General features: G+C 36.0%; 1 protein-coding gene and 1 long non-coding RNA gene across 5 annotated transcripts in view; one reads left to right on the forward strand and one right to left on the reverse strand.

Moving 5' to 3' along the window:
• COL28A1 (collagen type XXVIII alpha 1 chain) overlaps nt 1–16,087 on the forward strand; it is a 161,424-nt gene that overhangs the window by 38,934 nt on the left and 106,403 nt on the right. For both annotated transcript variants that reach the window (XM_077856802.1, XM_077856804.1), the window contains 2 exons: nt 7,673–7,741; nt 8,840–8,908. In XM_077856802.1, the coding sequence (XP_077712928.1) occupies nt 7,673–7,741; nt 8,840–8,908 (138 nt within the window). The remainder of the gene's footprint in view (nt 1–7,672; nt 7,742–8,839; nt 8,909–16,087) is intronic.
• The window catches only part of LOC144288859 (uncharacterized), a 171,596-nt gene that overhangs the window by 23,805 nt on the left and 131,704 nt on the right, over nt 1–16,087 (reverse strand). For 2 of the 3 annotated variants that reach the window (XR_013356868.1, XR_013356870.1), the window contains exon 4: nt 10,818–10,954. This is a non-coding gene — a long non-coding RNA (uncharacterized LOC144288859). Of the gene's footprint in view, nt 1–5,977; nt 6,226–10,817; nt 10,955–16,087 lie in introns of those variants that run through there. The other variant, XR_013356869.1, reaches the window with a different exon arrangement.

The raw sequence follows: 16,087 nt of genomic DNA on the forward strand, positions 1-16,087 counted from the left end.
ATAAATTCAAGGAATGTCCATCAGAGCTGAGATTTTTAAAAGTTCTCCTGATGGGCTGCTGAGCAGTCCTTCTTTTTAGGGACAATGACACAGAATTCTTTAGATTTTATTATATATGTTGAAGTATGACTTTCCTGGTATATTGAACCATATGAATGCCATTTTTGTAGGTCAACTATGGTTGAATATTATCAACTTCACGTGGTTTAACCTAATAGCAATAAAGAAAAGGAGGTGAGTTACTAGATCTGGTACAATACTACAATTTTCACTGATTTTTTTGTTACCATGGAGTATTTTTTTCTCCTTTGGAGAGTATAAATAGGTGGAGTAGGTGGACTGTCATCTTTTCTCTTATCTGCATAAATGGTATTCAAAAAAGATTGCAGTTGGAGATTTGAAATAATGATGGTTTCAAACTCAGTGCAGTTGGTTAATAACTGATGTGTAGACCTACACTGTGAGGTCACAATATTGGCGATTATAATTTATATGACCTTTACCACTAATTTAGTGGTAATACTGATCCAGTAGGCTTAAATGCCTGAAATGACATGTGAATTGGCTTGTAAAAGTGTATTTTCTCTTGGCTTGCATTTTATTTTAAAGATCCTTTGTCTTCATGTGATGGATCTTTCACAACGGGCAGATTGTAACTATCTGACTTTTGTGCTTTCCATCCTGTAACAAAGATATGGATTTTTTCTGCGATCAAGTGATTTTTGAAATAATTCAAGAAGAATTGAAAAGTCTTGAGAGGCAGTTTTGCATGGTGGCTCGAGCACTGGTTCTAAAACAAGACTTCTGGGATTCAAACCCAGCCCTTTATTGTGTTAGTTCTGTGATTTGGGCAAGTTACTTATCCTCCCCAGGCCACAGTTTTCTCATTCATGTAATGGGTTAATAATAGCACCTACCTCCTAAGAGTTGTTTTGGAGATTATATGAGTTAATCATAGTAACTGCCATATGTGTTGATAATAATTAAGCAGCTAAGTATTTTACAACTAGCTTTTATTAATGTAGGAAAAAATCTAGCCTGAAATGATTTCTAAAATAAGCTGCTTATAACACTTCTCTGAAATAAGAGAAATTAGGTACTAAATATAGAGCTTGATTTAGCAAGTATTTGATAAATGTTAGTGTCTTGCCTCCCAACACCCACTTCTTTCTTTCCCCTCCATAAAGGACCTTTCTTGACTTTTCTCCTAAATCTTTGTATGTAGTCGTCACCACATTGAGTTTCAGCTGAGATTGTATCTTGGCCATACTTGAATCATTCTGCACCTACAAAATGCTCATCCACCATTTTCTTCCATTTAGAAAGTATGAGAATATTTGTCACAAGACTTAAAATATTAAAGTTGATGCTACACATATTTGAGAAGTAACACAGAAAGAAGTTGCTAAGATGTCTTTCCTAATGTTAAAACCCCAAAGTATGATTAAATTGTTCATAACTGTATTATTCAAGAAAAGATAATTTTCTGTCCTTAAAACATTCAGTCTTAGACAACCATTCATTATTTATTATCTTATAGCAGGAAAAGATGTTAACTTTGCTGATGCTCAGAATAAGGCATGTTGGGTATCTCTAGCTGAACTTCCCATACAGTATAACATTAGACCATCAATTGGGATTTCATTATTCCTTCAGCTGAAAAAGGTATGTTTAATTTTACCTGGATAAGTTTGCAGGAGAAACTGTTATAGGTACTTGGTATCACTATGTGATTTATATATCATTGCTCTTGGTTGAAAACCTAACTAAACCAAAGGAACTCCAAAAGAGCATTTCCAGATTCCCAACTCCCCCAACTCAGACCTGTTTGTTTCCTGTTTTGTTCACCTCCAGCAACTAGCATGGGATCTGCTCCCAGGTTGCTTGCTGCTCAGTAAATGTTTGCTGCCTGGATTATTGAGTGAATGTTACCAATTAGCTAAGCATTGACAGTGCAAAGTTGACATTGTCCCCACAATCTGGGGGAGACATATTGACTAAATACAGAGTTTTAATTATAATGAATAGTCAGAAAAAGAGGAAAATGGTGCTATCAGTCCCTCTAGAATAGGAATTACACTTAATCAGAGAAGCTCTCTCTGAAGCTGTGCTGCTTAAAATAAGATTTGAAGGATGAGTAAGGGTTGACTAGGAAAAAGGAAAATAAGAATATCCTGGATAGAATAGCATGTGCTAAGATCCTGTGGCAGAAGGGAGCCTGGCAAGCACAAGAAACTGAACAAAGGCCAATGCTGCTAGGGTGATGAGCGAAGAAGCAACTAGTTACAAAAGGGACTGGAAAGGCGGTAGGACCCACACCATGTAGGGGCTCATAAGCTTTGTAAGGACCTCTGTCTTTCTCCTAAGAGCAAAAGGAAAGGCTTTGAATTGTTTCACTCAGATTGAACCTAAAACTAAAATTAAAAGACTGTGCTGGCAGCAGTGGGGGCAGGGGTGGATAAATTAAAGTATGCTACAATGGATGTGTGTAGGGTACTAAAGACTTAGTTATAGTCTGAACAAGAGGTGATATTGATTTGAAGTAGACTGTAGAGACATGGTAGAGGATTCAAGAGGTAGATGAATTTGAGACAGAAATAGAAGGCATACGGAAAAGCATTGGTGATGCATTACATATGGTGGGTAAAGGAGTGAGAGGTATCAAGAATGACTCCTTCTGGCTTGACTCATGGAGGGATTTGGTGCTCTTTCCTCAGAGAATGCTGGAAGATGATCAGGCTGCGAGGGGAAGGGTAGGAGTTTGTCTTTGGAAATGAGTTCCTTTTGAAAATCTCTTTCCTGACTTCTGTCACACTATTTTTGGAAGTTCCCATTTCTTTTTCTCAGCCACTGTCTTCCTCAACTCCCCACAAGACATTTCTGTGTTCTTCCACTCTCACTCTACTTAATTGTTGGTCCTCAACATGGTTGTGACCTGAGCCTCTGGCCTCCTTACTCCTAAATTGCCCTGTTCAATACAGTAGCAACTTGTGGTTGTTGAGCCCTTGAAATATGGCTAGTCTAAATGGAGGTGTGCTATAATTGTTAAATACACATAGGATTTCAAAGACATGTGTGAGAAATAATAAAATCATTAATAAGATTTTTATATTGATTATATCTTGAAATGATAATATTTTAGATATATTGAGTTAAGTAAAATGTTATTATGTTATTACTTTCTTTTTTTATGTTATTACTTTCTTAATGTGGCTACTAGAAAATTTAAAATTATATGTGTGGCTCAGTGTATATTTCTAGTAAATGGCACTGCTATGGACAGTGACCCTATTGTTGGCTTATTCACAAGAATAAGTCCACTTGAGCCTACAGAGCTGTTGGTCATCCCTGAATTATTTTATGCTTCATACTCTTTCCTTTTCTGAACTTTTGTTCCTCTTCTCTACCAGATTAGATATGAATCCTACCTTTTTTGTTCAGAGCAAATATCTCCTCTGCAATATGAAACTTTTCCAATTCCTTAAGGTAGAATTGAACATTTCTGCCTCAGAGTCTTATATCCTCTCTTAATACCTTTATTATCACTAACTTGCATGCTTGTATTTTTTTATACTCATTTGTTTCTCCAGCCAGATTGTAAGTGTCTACAAAGTGCAGGTGTACTCTGATTTATGTCTATAATTATGTAACTGGGTACGCAGTACCAGGGTGATGCTTTATGAAAGTCTAGTGAGTAACAATTGAATCCACACAAATTAAACAGCTATAATGTGATTAGTTGTGACTTAGATGTTTTATAGACAGTATCTTTCATCTTTTCAACAACGCTGCAAGGTAGATATAATTATCCTCATTTTGCATATGGAGATCTTGCAAAAGCTCAAACTGTTAGTAAATTATAGAGCCAGGATTCAACTAGACTGAATAAAAAAGCCATGTTTTTTTTCCCTTGTGATTCTATGCATGTTGAAAATTGGATTAAAACGTGGTGATTATATACCATATCATAAATAGAGGGAAAAAATAACCGTTTCCTAAGATTATTAGAAGAGTAAGTGATATAATGTATATAAAGTATCAGGATAGTACTTGAAAATACTAGGTTTTATTAGACATCATCTTCTTAAAAAAAAAAGACATCATCTTCTTTCAATGTTGGGGCCCATCACATAGGCATCCTTAATTTCTGAGGAAGATCAAAGTGGTTTACTTGTCCTTCTCAATGTTCCTACCTGTGCTTACACTCATATGGAGGTCATGAGAAACAGACCCCTTCCAGAGCTATTCACTTTAACTCAGTCCTCTTTGGATATGCTTCTGATGGTTAAAAAAAGTGAAGTAGAGAAATAACAAATAGTACTAGAGCCATTAAATCTCTCTCTGTGTATTTGTACTTACTGGTGAAGGTTGGGGTAGGAATAATGGGCAATATGGCCTTGGTGAATTTTCAGAAAATCATTGTTAATAGAGTGCTAATTCTTCTCTTCCTGTTCTGTCTTACCTGGTGATGGTATGTTACAATCAAGACCACTTTATTTATTACCTCAGGAATCTTGTAGGAAAGGGAAAGGAGAAGTATGAAAGGGATAAACATTAATTGTAGACCAATACTGGTGTGCAAGCCTTATGGTGAGAGGCTAAGCTCCTGAGAAATTTTTTTAAGCAACTGAAAGGTGAAGCTATGTTGCTACTGAGCTATGCCAAGATAAGGGAAAGTGGTCCCTCTATAACCTTCAGATCTCTGCACCTTCTCAAAAAAGCAGTATTGAGAAATCGCTCAGTGGGAATTGGTACTTGACCAAAGCTAAAGGAAGCACATGGGTTTAAGGATAAGACAGTTGCTTCTCCTATTGATTTTCCTGATTCACACATTTCAAGTTAACAACAGAACCCATTCCTTGTCCCTAGTTAGAGGAAACCTTCTCACCATCCTAGGCTCTTGTTTGTTTTAAATCAAGCATATAGAAAAGTACTAAGTAGCACAGAGCTTCCACTACTTAAAAAACTCAAATTCTCCTCCAAATATATACTATGTATATATAATATATGATATATGATAGATATGATACTTAAAAGCCTTCTGATTCATTACAGAACCTAATTATTATAAAAGGGATGGGGAATGAATAGAATAAGGGAACTTAGGGACTTATGTTATTATTATTCTAATGGTGTTTTTTATCTCTTAAACTAGGCCTTTGAGTTTAGGGACTGTGCCACAAACTTCTTTGTGTTTACTCCATTATTCCCGACATACTAAATGCTTGGTGTTCCTTTGCTAAGTGATGGAAACCATCACCCACATACAATATAACTCACAAGGGTGTGGCACAGGAAATTTTAAGAAAAAGTTTCTTTGAAGTGAAAATTTGGAATCTAAATTAGGAAGCCAAATATTCTCTACCACTTAACCTTTGAGGTCAAGAGAACAGCTCCAAAAAAAAAAAAAAAAAAAAAAGGAGAGAGAGAGAACAGCTCCAAATTTGGGAGAACTTTATGTCTAATATTATTTGTGGAGAAATTCCATGGCCAAGACCAAGTAACAGCTAAGAATGGTGATTATCTGGCTGCTCCAGAACATTTAATATACATATAATAATAAGTACAACTTTGAATTTTAAAGGGAAAATTCAAGTTGATTTATCTGCCAAATTGACTTATACTTAAAAGAATGAACTGGGGATGCCTGGGTGGCTCAGTCGGTTAGGCAGCTGCCTTTGGCTTGGGTCATGATCCCAGGGTCATGGGATCAAGGCCCGCATTGATCTCCCTGCTCAGTCTGCTTCTCCCTCTGCCTCTCCCCCTGGCTTGTGGTCTCTCTCTCTCTCTCTCTCAAAGAAATAAAAATCTAAGAAAGAAAGAAAGAAAGAAAGAAAGAAAGAAAGAAAGAAAGAAAGAACTGAATGTACCTTTAGATCCAGTCCACTCAAATGCCAAAGCATCATAAACTCTAACAATCAACAGATTTTGTGACAGATTTTCTTTGTTATGATTTTGAGCCTGGGCATATCTTTTGGGGAGCTGATTTGACTCTGACCCCTCTTCTTGTCCCTTCTTTTTCCCTTTTGCAATTGATTAAAGTCCATAGACTTCCTTAAAATAATGCCCCTACCATATCAATAGGACATTGCTTTAGTTAGTAAGAGTCCTCTTCAAAATCACAAGCCTCCAGGGAAAATTGAGTCTTTAACATTGGTGACAATTCTTTCGTTCGCCTCAATCTGGAGAAAGTTTGTCTCAACTTCTTGTTCCGTTTTATTGTTGCTTAACACAAGGATGAAGAGAAGAGAGAAATCTGTAAGTTGGATGAAATTTTAAATGGCAAGGATTCATTAACTCAAATATGAGAGGATTTAGAAATCTTCTTCAACATAAAATAGAGGTATGTCGTGTACATAAAGAACTAGAAGGAAATGTACCAGAAATCAGTAGTTGTTATAAATGGATAATTATAGCAAATTTTCTATAATGAAGATACATTATTTTGGTAAACAGAAAAAAATAAGAAAAAGAAATTGTAATCAATAGCCACTCTGCTTTCCCCTATCAACATGCCACACAACCAGAAATTTGAGAAACCTGAAGAGCCATGTTCCTGTGGGTGATACTGAGTGTGAGTTTGGGAAGGCCATGTAACCTCCCTGGGACTCAGGTTCCTCACTCATGAAATGTAGAAGTTTGAGTGCATCAGTGTTCAGTTCTGTGATGCTTGAATTCTAGGATGGGCCTGCCACATAGCAGACTATTAATTGAAAATGCACCTGGCTTCTAATAACAGACATCTTGATTAATTGTGGCTTACACCATAAGAATTCTTGTTGTTTATTAAACAGAAGGTTTGAAGGTAGATAGCTCAATGAGGTTTTGCTTGATCAAGTGCAGTGAGGTTTTCCAGGAACTAGGGCAGTTAAAAATGTCTTTCTGCATCATCCTCTTCAATGGTTAGCATTAGTCTGAGAGATTGTTACCTCATGGTTACAAGACAGCTACCATATCTCCAACTAGGAAAGAAGAAGTAGAGGCAAAAGCTTTCTCTTTGTACCTAATAACATCCCCATATCTCATCTGTTGGAACTAAGCCAGAGGACCAGCCAGTAGCAAAGGGAAAGGAGATTCTAGACTTGCATTGAACCAATTATCATTCATCCTACAGCCCTGAGTGTGAAGAATAGCTATTCATGGACATGAAGAGGTCAGAGTTCTAATAGTAAGGAGGAAAAGAAAGGAAAGGATGGTCATTGAGTAGGAGACAAATGTGTCTGTCAGAAGGACAGAATAAATATTTGTTGAGCAAACAAATGAGGGCGGCAGGATCCTAAAAATTTTTGCTTTTGTGGGCCTCTTTTTCCATAAAAAAATGTTAAAAATTATATATTACAACTGAGCTGGCAGAAAGACAAATTTAATCTAGACTGGATTCATTGTTATGTATTCACCATTATTATTTTTTAATTTTTTATTCTGATTTTAAACATTAAAATGGAAACACATTCATGGACCCTAGATACTGTGCCTGCTGTGTCTGGTGGTTAATTCAATCCTGGATCTATGTTGTCCTTCCAACTGGATTATAAAGACTTTGAGGACAGTGATTATGTCCCAGATCTCACTTAGATTTGCCCTCAAAGCTCCTACTGCATCACTTTCCATGTAAGATCTGTTCAACAAATACTGTTGAGTTGACCTAATGTGTAACTGTTTCTTCCTCCAGGGTGAACCAGGTCCCCCTGGTCCTGATGGTCCTCCAGGAGCCCCTGGTATTGGACAGCAAGGTATTAAGGTACTGAGTCTTGCCTTTTCCCATTAATGAGTACTGAATTTATTACAGGAGTTGGCGATGCTGTTATTCAAACTCTGCTCAGCTTTGCCCTCTAGATGCAAAGAGGCTGTGTATCGAAGGTACTTACAGTCTGGGTGCTTGGACACTGGGGCAGTTACCACAATGTATTTTTTTTTATTCGATTGGTATAAAAAATTTGCCTTGCCTCCAAATACCCACCGTCTTGCCAATGTACATCTAGTTCTGTTGAGTTTTCATGGAATTTAAATGTTAACATGCAAGAGTGATATTGGGATGTGAAACATCTTAACATATGAACTATCACCTGTTCACATTAAATAAGCATAGAGGTGCAGAAACCAGAAAGACCACCACACTGAATAAGTAAGTGTTGATAGAAAGGTTTGTAGGGAACTAGAAAGTATCAGAATATCCAACACCCTGGAGTGCTCTGTATCATGCAGGATGTCACAGAACAGAAGTGCTTATTTTAAATGGCTTTTCTATGTCATTGGGACAATAAGACTTTGATGCGGGACTAAAATAGAGAGTGGTACAAAACAGGCACATCTAATATAATCAAGTATCACCATGGATAGCATTTAAACAGTAAGCATATTGAGACTCCAGGGAAGATGGAGTTTGTATTGGCAAGGTGATCAGAAAAAGATTCTGAAGGAGATCAAACGTGAAACGGCTGAAAGGAAAGGTAAAATGGAACGGAATGAGGACAAGAAGAGGATGGCATTCCAGGATGATGGTGAGAAGAGCAGGGAACAGCACAAGCATTGTTAGCTTGGTCCTTTCAGTAACTCAAATGAATTGAATACAGTCCATCCTTCCAATTGCTACACAATAGCTTCTGAAAGCTAAAAGTGGTGTATGGCACTTATACAAGAAGGGATGATGAACATTTTAGAGTAATTTGTTCCCTTAAATTTCAGCCATTTCTCCTCCTCCAGAATTTTTATCTTTATGATTGTGAAAAGCTTGACTATTGTGCAATACATATCCTTGTTGAAATCTCCAGAGTACCTTGTGCTATGTTTATTCTTTCTTTAAAAACTCAGATCTTCATTTGATATTTCTTTCTCTTAGGGGGAAAGAGGTCAGGAAGGAAGAACAGGGGCACCAGGACCAATCGGCATTGGTGAGCCAGGCCAGCCAGTAAGTAGCAAGAAATTTTAGATGGAATAGAAAGTACAAATATAGTTCTCATGTGCCTTTTGTGGTTAGACTAAATGGTTAAATTAAGCCCATCTTGCATCTTTGGGGATAGCAAAAGACAACAAATATGCAAGTGTCAGATCCAAGTGTTATTTATCATAAGACTTGAAATAGAGCCACACACACACATGCATGTCACGATATGTACAACTGGCTCTCTCTCTCTCTCTCTCTCTCTCTCTCTTACTGAAATCTCTCACAAGATTAATCAGCTTGTCCAAGAAAGAAAGAGATCTCATGTGTCAAAATCTCCTAGGAGATAGGAGAACTGGATTCAGGCCTAAGGTCTATACTTTGTAACTGACTTTCATGTAATCATGAGAAAATCATTGAGAATAAGGACCTTAAAAAAAAAAAAAAGAGAATAAGGACCTTGCTCATTATCCAGCTTATGAGTTTATGAGCATACTCTAACACTAGGACTGATGAAGGTAGACAGGTAATACCTGCGCTATTTGCAGCTTCTAGCTTATGGAGCTTTGAAGTTTACTATTTTTGCAGAAGAAAAAAAAAGTGTTTCTGTCAAAAGAGATCTGGAGAAGAAATGAATAAAACATGACTATCCTAGTATAGAAATGCTCCTAGCTTTTCAAGTCATCATTATTCTCCCAGAAAAGAATAGTAACTAACTCACTGAGGAATATAAAACATAAAAATATAAAAACAACTGGATCAAATTGGAGGAATTAATATTGTTAAAATGTCCATACTACCCAAAGCAATCTACAGATTCGATGCAATCCCTATGAAAACTCCAATGATATTTTCCATGGAAACAGACAAACAACCTTTAAATTTGTATGGAACCATAAAAGATCCTGAATAGCCAAAGCAATCTTAAGAAAGAAAAACAAAGGTGGAGGCATCACACTTTCTGATTTCTAAATATATCACAAAGCTATAGTAATCAAAACAGCACAAAAGCAGACTCTAGACCAATGGAACAGAATAGAGAGCCCATAAATAAACTCACACATATATGGTCAATTAATTTACAACAAAGAAGCCAAGAATATACACTGGGGAAAGGACAGTCTTTTTAATAAATGATATTGGGTAAACTGGACCACTATTTTATACCATACACAAAAATTAACTCAAAATGGATTTGAGTCTTGAGTGTACAACCATAAAACTCCTAGAAGAAAACATGAGCAGTAGGCTCCTTAACATAGGTCTTAGCAATGATGTTTCAAATTTAATCCCCAAAGTAAAAAAAAAAAAAAAAAAAAAAAAAGACAAAAGCAAAAATAAACAAATCTGTACTAGATCAAACCAGAAAGCTGCACATTAAAGGAAGCCATCAACAAAATAAAAGGCAATCTACAGAATGGGAGAAAATATTTTCAAATCATGTATCTTATAATATCCAAAATATATAAAGAACTCATACAACTCAATAATATCAACAAAAAAATCAATCAAAGGACAGGCAGAAGACTTGAGTAGATATTTTTGCAAAGAAGATGTACAAATGGCCAACAGGTATGCAAATCAAAATCAAAATGAGATGTCACTTCATATCTGCTAGAATGACTGTTAAAAAAATACAAGAATAACAAGTGTTGGTGAGGATGTGGAGAAAAAAGAACCCTCATGCACCATTGGTGGGAATGTAATTTAGTCTAGCCACTGTGGAAACAATATGGAGGTTCCTCAAAAAATTAAAAATGGAATCACTATATGATCCAGCCATTCCACTTCTGGGTATTTATTCAAAGAAAATAAAACCATTAACCACTAAAAGATGTATGCATCCTCATGTTCATTGCTATTTACAATAGCCAATATAGGGAACCAAACGGAATGGTCGTTAATAGGTAAATGGGTAAAGAAGTTGTTGGGGTACCTGGGTGGCTAAATTGTTTAATCGTCTGCCCACAGTCCTGAGATTGAGCTCTGCATCAGGCTCCCTGCTTGGTGGAGAGCCTGCTTCTTCTCCCTCTTCTACCGCTCTCCCTGCTTGTGTGCACTCCTTTTCTCTCTCTGTCAAATAAATTAAAAAAAAAAAATCTTAAAAAAAAGAAATTATTATCTCTGTCTATACATATCTCATGTCTCACAATATATATAATTATATATAATATATATAATGGATTACTACTGGATATATATAGGAAAGTGGGTTACTATTCAGTCATAAAAAAGAATGAAGTCTTGCCATTTGCCATTTTCAACAACATGGTGGATGGACTTTGAGGACATGATACTAACTGAAATAAGTCAGACAGAGAAAGGCAAATACCATATGGTCTCTCTTATATGTGGAACCTTAAAAACAAACAAACAAACAAACAAACAAACAAACAAAAAAACACAAACCAATCGCATAGATAGAACAGACAAATTTAATTTTATATCTATACTCTATAAACGGACACATAGAAATAAAAATGTAAAATATAATAGCATTTATAGTAATTAAAAATAGAAATACTTGGGTATAAATCTAATAAAAATATATAGGACTTGCATTCTAAACACTGCAAAACACTGATGAAAGAAATAAAAGAATATTGAATAAATTGAGAGACATACCATGTTCATGGATTGAAGACTTGACAGCATAAAGCTGTCAATCTCCTTAAATTGATTTAAGGTTTAATGCAAGTCTTTGTAAATATCTCAGTAAGATTTTTGTTATAGATATGGATGAGATTATTTTAAAATTTATATAGAAAGTCAAAGGAGCCAGATTAGTTAAAAGCAATTTTCAAAAAGAAAAATAAAGTTGAAGAAAGTGTTTTATTCACGTAGCTCTAGTAATCAAGATTGTGCAGATCTGGAGAATTGTAAAAACACGATCAGTGGAATAGAATAGAGAACCCAGGCATGGACCCACATACTGATTTTTTTTGATAAAAATGCAAAAACAATTCAATGAAGGAAGCATAACTTTTCAACAAATGGTGCTGAACCAATTGGATATCCATACACACAAAAAACTGAACCTCAACTTAAGTAAGTTTCACACACACCTTATAAAAAAGGAACTCAACATGGCTCAGACTTAAGTGTGAAATATAAGACTATAAAACTTTTGAAATAAACATGAGGGAAAATTTTTGGGACCTACTGCTTAGTGAAGATTTCTTAGACATGTCACAAAAAACATGATCCAAAAAAGAAAAAAATTGATTAGTTGGACTCATGGACAGTGAAAGTGTTTGTCCTGTAACTCTGTTAAAAGGGTGAAAAGAAAAGCTACTGACCAGGAGAAAGTATTTGCAAACCACACATCTGACAAAGGATTTATATTAAAACTGTATAAAGAGCCCTCAAAATTTAATATTAAAAAAATCTAACTAGAAAGCACCTACGTATAAGAATATGTGTGTGTATTTTTATATACACATGCGTGTATGCATATATCTACATGTATGTATATATGGTTATTGAACTTTCAAGAAAAGATTTTATATATTTGAGAAAGAGAGCATGTGCACGAGCCAGGGAAGGGCCAGAGGGACAAGCAGACTCCCCGCTGAGCGCAGAACCCAATAGGGACCCAGTGTGGCTGTTGTGCGCTTCATACACCTGTTGGCACCCGATGTAGGGATGGATCCCAGGACTCTGAGATCATGACCTGAGCCGACGTCAGATGCCTAACCAACTAAGCCACTCAGGTGCCCCTGGTTATTGAACTTTTAAGATGTGCTTTTAGCTAACAAGCTTGAAATGTCATCAGTATTGGTATCTGATCCTAAAAATAATATACTGACCATAGGCTTTTTTTTTTTTTTTTAAGAGAGAGAGTGTGCACGGGGGTAGGAGGTGTAGAGGGGCAGAGAGAGAGAGTGAATCTTAAGCAGGGTCTGTGCCCAGCACAGAGCCTAGCTTTACGCGGAGATCTCAGCTCTAATTCTGTCCTCATTTTCCATTGAGTGAGCCAAAATCCTTGCTCCCAGTTCTCTTAGATTTTCTAGACTTATTTCCACCAAACAACCACACTCTTCACCCAGGATGGCCATAGCATCAGTTCTATGTTCCACTCTCCTTTTGTTTTGGAGCCCTGTGACTTCAGCTATGCCTTTAAAATTCGTATTAAAGAAAAATTTGTATTACTTGCCTTTTTGTTTGTAGCTAGAGAGTTTTCACAATACTGCCAGGATATGAAGTTCTTGTTTGTTTGCTTTCTAAGCCACAATTATACAAGTTAGAGTAACACTATGAAGTCTGTGGTTTAATTGGGAACTGAAATCATAACAAAGGTGGGGCAGATCACAATGTATGAAAATGTTTTGCACCAAAATATCATAATAAAAACCATAACATGGTTTTAACATAACCATAACATTGTGAGTTTTTGAATTATTTAGGAGTAACATAGAGACTTACTTTGGGACTGAAAAATTCTGCAAAGGTCCTTTTTGTTTGTTTCTTTGTCTAAATGATTTCAAGTGATTTTGGGTTTTTACTTTTTTGTACAAGTATATTCAGAGCACTATTAGTAAAAAAATACTTCCTGATGTACAACTATAAATGCTGTGAGGTTAAAAAATTACATGGTACTGTTTGAATACTATGGGCAATTTTTATTATTATTTAGCATATTTATTTTTAATGCTTGCAATGTATGTTAAAACCACTTTTATTGACTATCCACACTAGTGAGATCATAAAGAAAAATATAAGATAATGGATAATCACATTTTATTTCATTAATGTCTCAAATAAAGCATGTCACTGGTCAGACTATGTTAACTGATAATTAGATTCCTCCATTATTTTTTTATTAGTGGCATTCATGAGAAGTCAGATAAGTGTGCCATAATTATAATTGGTCCTCATGGCTTTTGAAAAGGACACTATGAGTTTTTTATAGAGGTATTTCTGTCTTTTAAAAATAATCCATGAGTACTGTCATAATAAAGTGCAGTTCATCTAACCAAAGTACCTGCTCTTTTCTTAACCAAGAACTCATCTTCCATTCTGTTAAGCTGGAAAATAGGAGAATGTACTGATGATGTGGGATATTACTCCAACAGTTTATAGTAATTAAACCTTAGATCACTGCTTTTTAAAATTCCTTTAAGTGACTACTCATGAGTATTTGTCCTCTGTTCTCAGCAGATTGGAACACATGGCTCCTCAAAGCCATCACTCTCACCTTGGCTGGTATACTCTAGAAATGCAGGAATGGAAGGAGGGTTCAGTGCTTATGCTGTGCAGCAGTCCTCTCTCCATATTGCCTACTGTAAACCATTTGCTTGAGGCTACTTTATTCCTAAATATGCCACGAAAGGATATTCTTCATAATCACAAGATTCAAGTAAAATAATTTTGATAGTGATAGCCAACATTTATTGAGTGCTCAGTATATGAGAGCTTTAAGTGTCTCTGTCCTAACCCTTAGAGTAATACCTATAGTTGATGTAGGTACATACTGTTGCTATCACCATTATGATAAGGATGCTGAACTTTAGAGAGATTAAAATCTTTGTTGAAGATCACACTGCTAACACACAGCAGAGCTAGGACTTGAACCTCCATCTGGATGACACCATAATATGCCTTCAATTATTGTGAAAGACTGTAAGCTCTATGAGACAAGGGGGCAGGTCTGTCTGCTATTCCCAGAATTTAGCACAGTGCCTTGCACCCACTAGGTCAGTATTTGCTGAATGAATGGGAAAAATTTGAGTGAGCTGGAAAAAGACTTCTTTGCATTTAATGTAAATTGTGCTATTTTCATTTGTTTCATCATTGGGAAAGAGGAATAATTTGTTGAATTTTTGTTGTTGTTGTTAAATTACGTGATGTTAGCTAGGCACTTGCCTTTTTAGTTTGCAATCTAGTTTTCATGCTTATATTTATTTTTTCCCCTAGTTAATTGCTCTAGCATTAGAGTGAGCTGTCATGGATATTAGTGCTTTGATTAAGGTCTCAGGTTGTTAAAAGTTAGGTTTCCCATAAGCAGAGCAATTTAAATTGAATTAAATGTTAGCTTTTTCCTTTAATTAAAGTCTTTACGAAATTGGTGATGCATAAATTCTGAAGGAGGATGTCTTTTAAAATATATAATATTAGGGAAAGGCAAAAAAATTAAACACGGGGTACAGTTGGTTTTCTTGTTTACAACTCTCTAGTCACTGATTAGCAAATGCTGCCTCCTACTTCTGCTACCAGGCTTCAGGAGACAGTGCCTCTCAAATTACTCTGGCTTATTGCATTCGGAGCACCCAGATGGTTCAGTGTCTGCAGTGTGCTGGCTTTGGAGTTTCTGGGCAACTCAGTAGACTTTATTCTATCTTAGGTTCACTTCCCTGCCAAGCAAGCCCTAATTATCTTTTTAGATCTATTAGGGGAAAAGCTTCAGTTTGTGCTTCTAAGATTCTTGTTAGTTTCTTTTCTGCTTTGTTGCCTTCTGGCCAAGAATAAAGACAGGGAAAATTTGTTGCCTTTTTAAAATTCCAACTTCAAGTGAGTATCTTGCTGTTGTCTTTTATTTTTCAATTAGTGTGTTTCAAGCCAGTCCACTTCAAAGCTTGAAACTGTGTTGTTTTTCTTTCCTTCTATGAGAAATCTTCACCTGATTTCCCAAGTGCCTTTCTGAGCAAAAGCTACCTGGACTTCTTAATTTGAATCACTGAGATCAAAAACCATGCTTCCCCTGAAAGATGCTATTGAGATTCCTATTTGCACATAAATCTCCAGTGGATTCCAGCAGTCCTTGAAAAAATACAAGTTTGAATCCAAATGTATCAGGATAGAAATTAAAACATGTGTAAACAGAATTCAATGTTTTAAAGCAGCTGTGCCGTGATTTCTTCACAGAGGTCTCCTGATATTTTTCTTTCTTTGTTCCCCCCAATATTTTTCAGTTGTGTAATCACTCCGCAACTTTCTCCAGACCACGGAGTCCTAGATTTTTAGACTTTCCTCATAGGATTTATTTCCTAATCCTTATTCTGAATCATCACTTAATTTCCGTTTTCCCCTAATTTGAGGACACTGGGATAGAACATCTTCTACCAATCAACTGGAATGAGTAATACAAAGGGAATATTATTCTTCACAACTCTATGATTCTACTGATCAGTATAGAGTTTGCTAGAAGGAGTCCCACCGCCGCATGCCCGTGTGAATCAAGATATGACCATTTCTTCCTTCCTTCTC

The sequence above is a fragment of the Canis aureus genome, chromosome 18, assembly GCF_053574225.1.
Source record: "Canis aureus isolate CA01 chromosome 18, VMU_Caureus_v.1.0, whole genome shotgun sequence".
In the NCBI taxonomy this organism is placed as follows: Eukaryota; Metazoa; Chordata; class Mammalia; order Carnivora; family Canidae; genus Canis; species Canis aureus.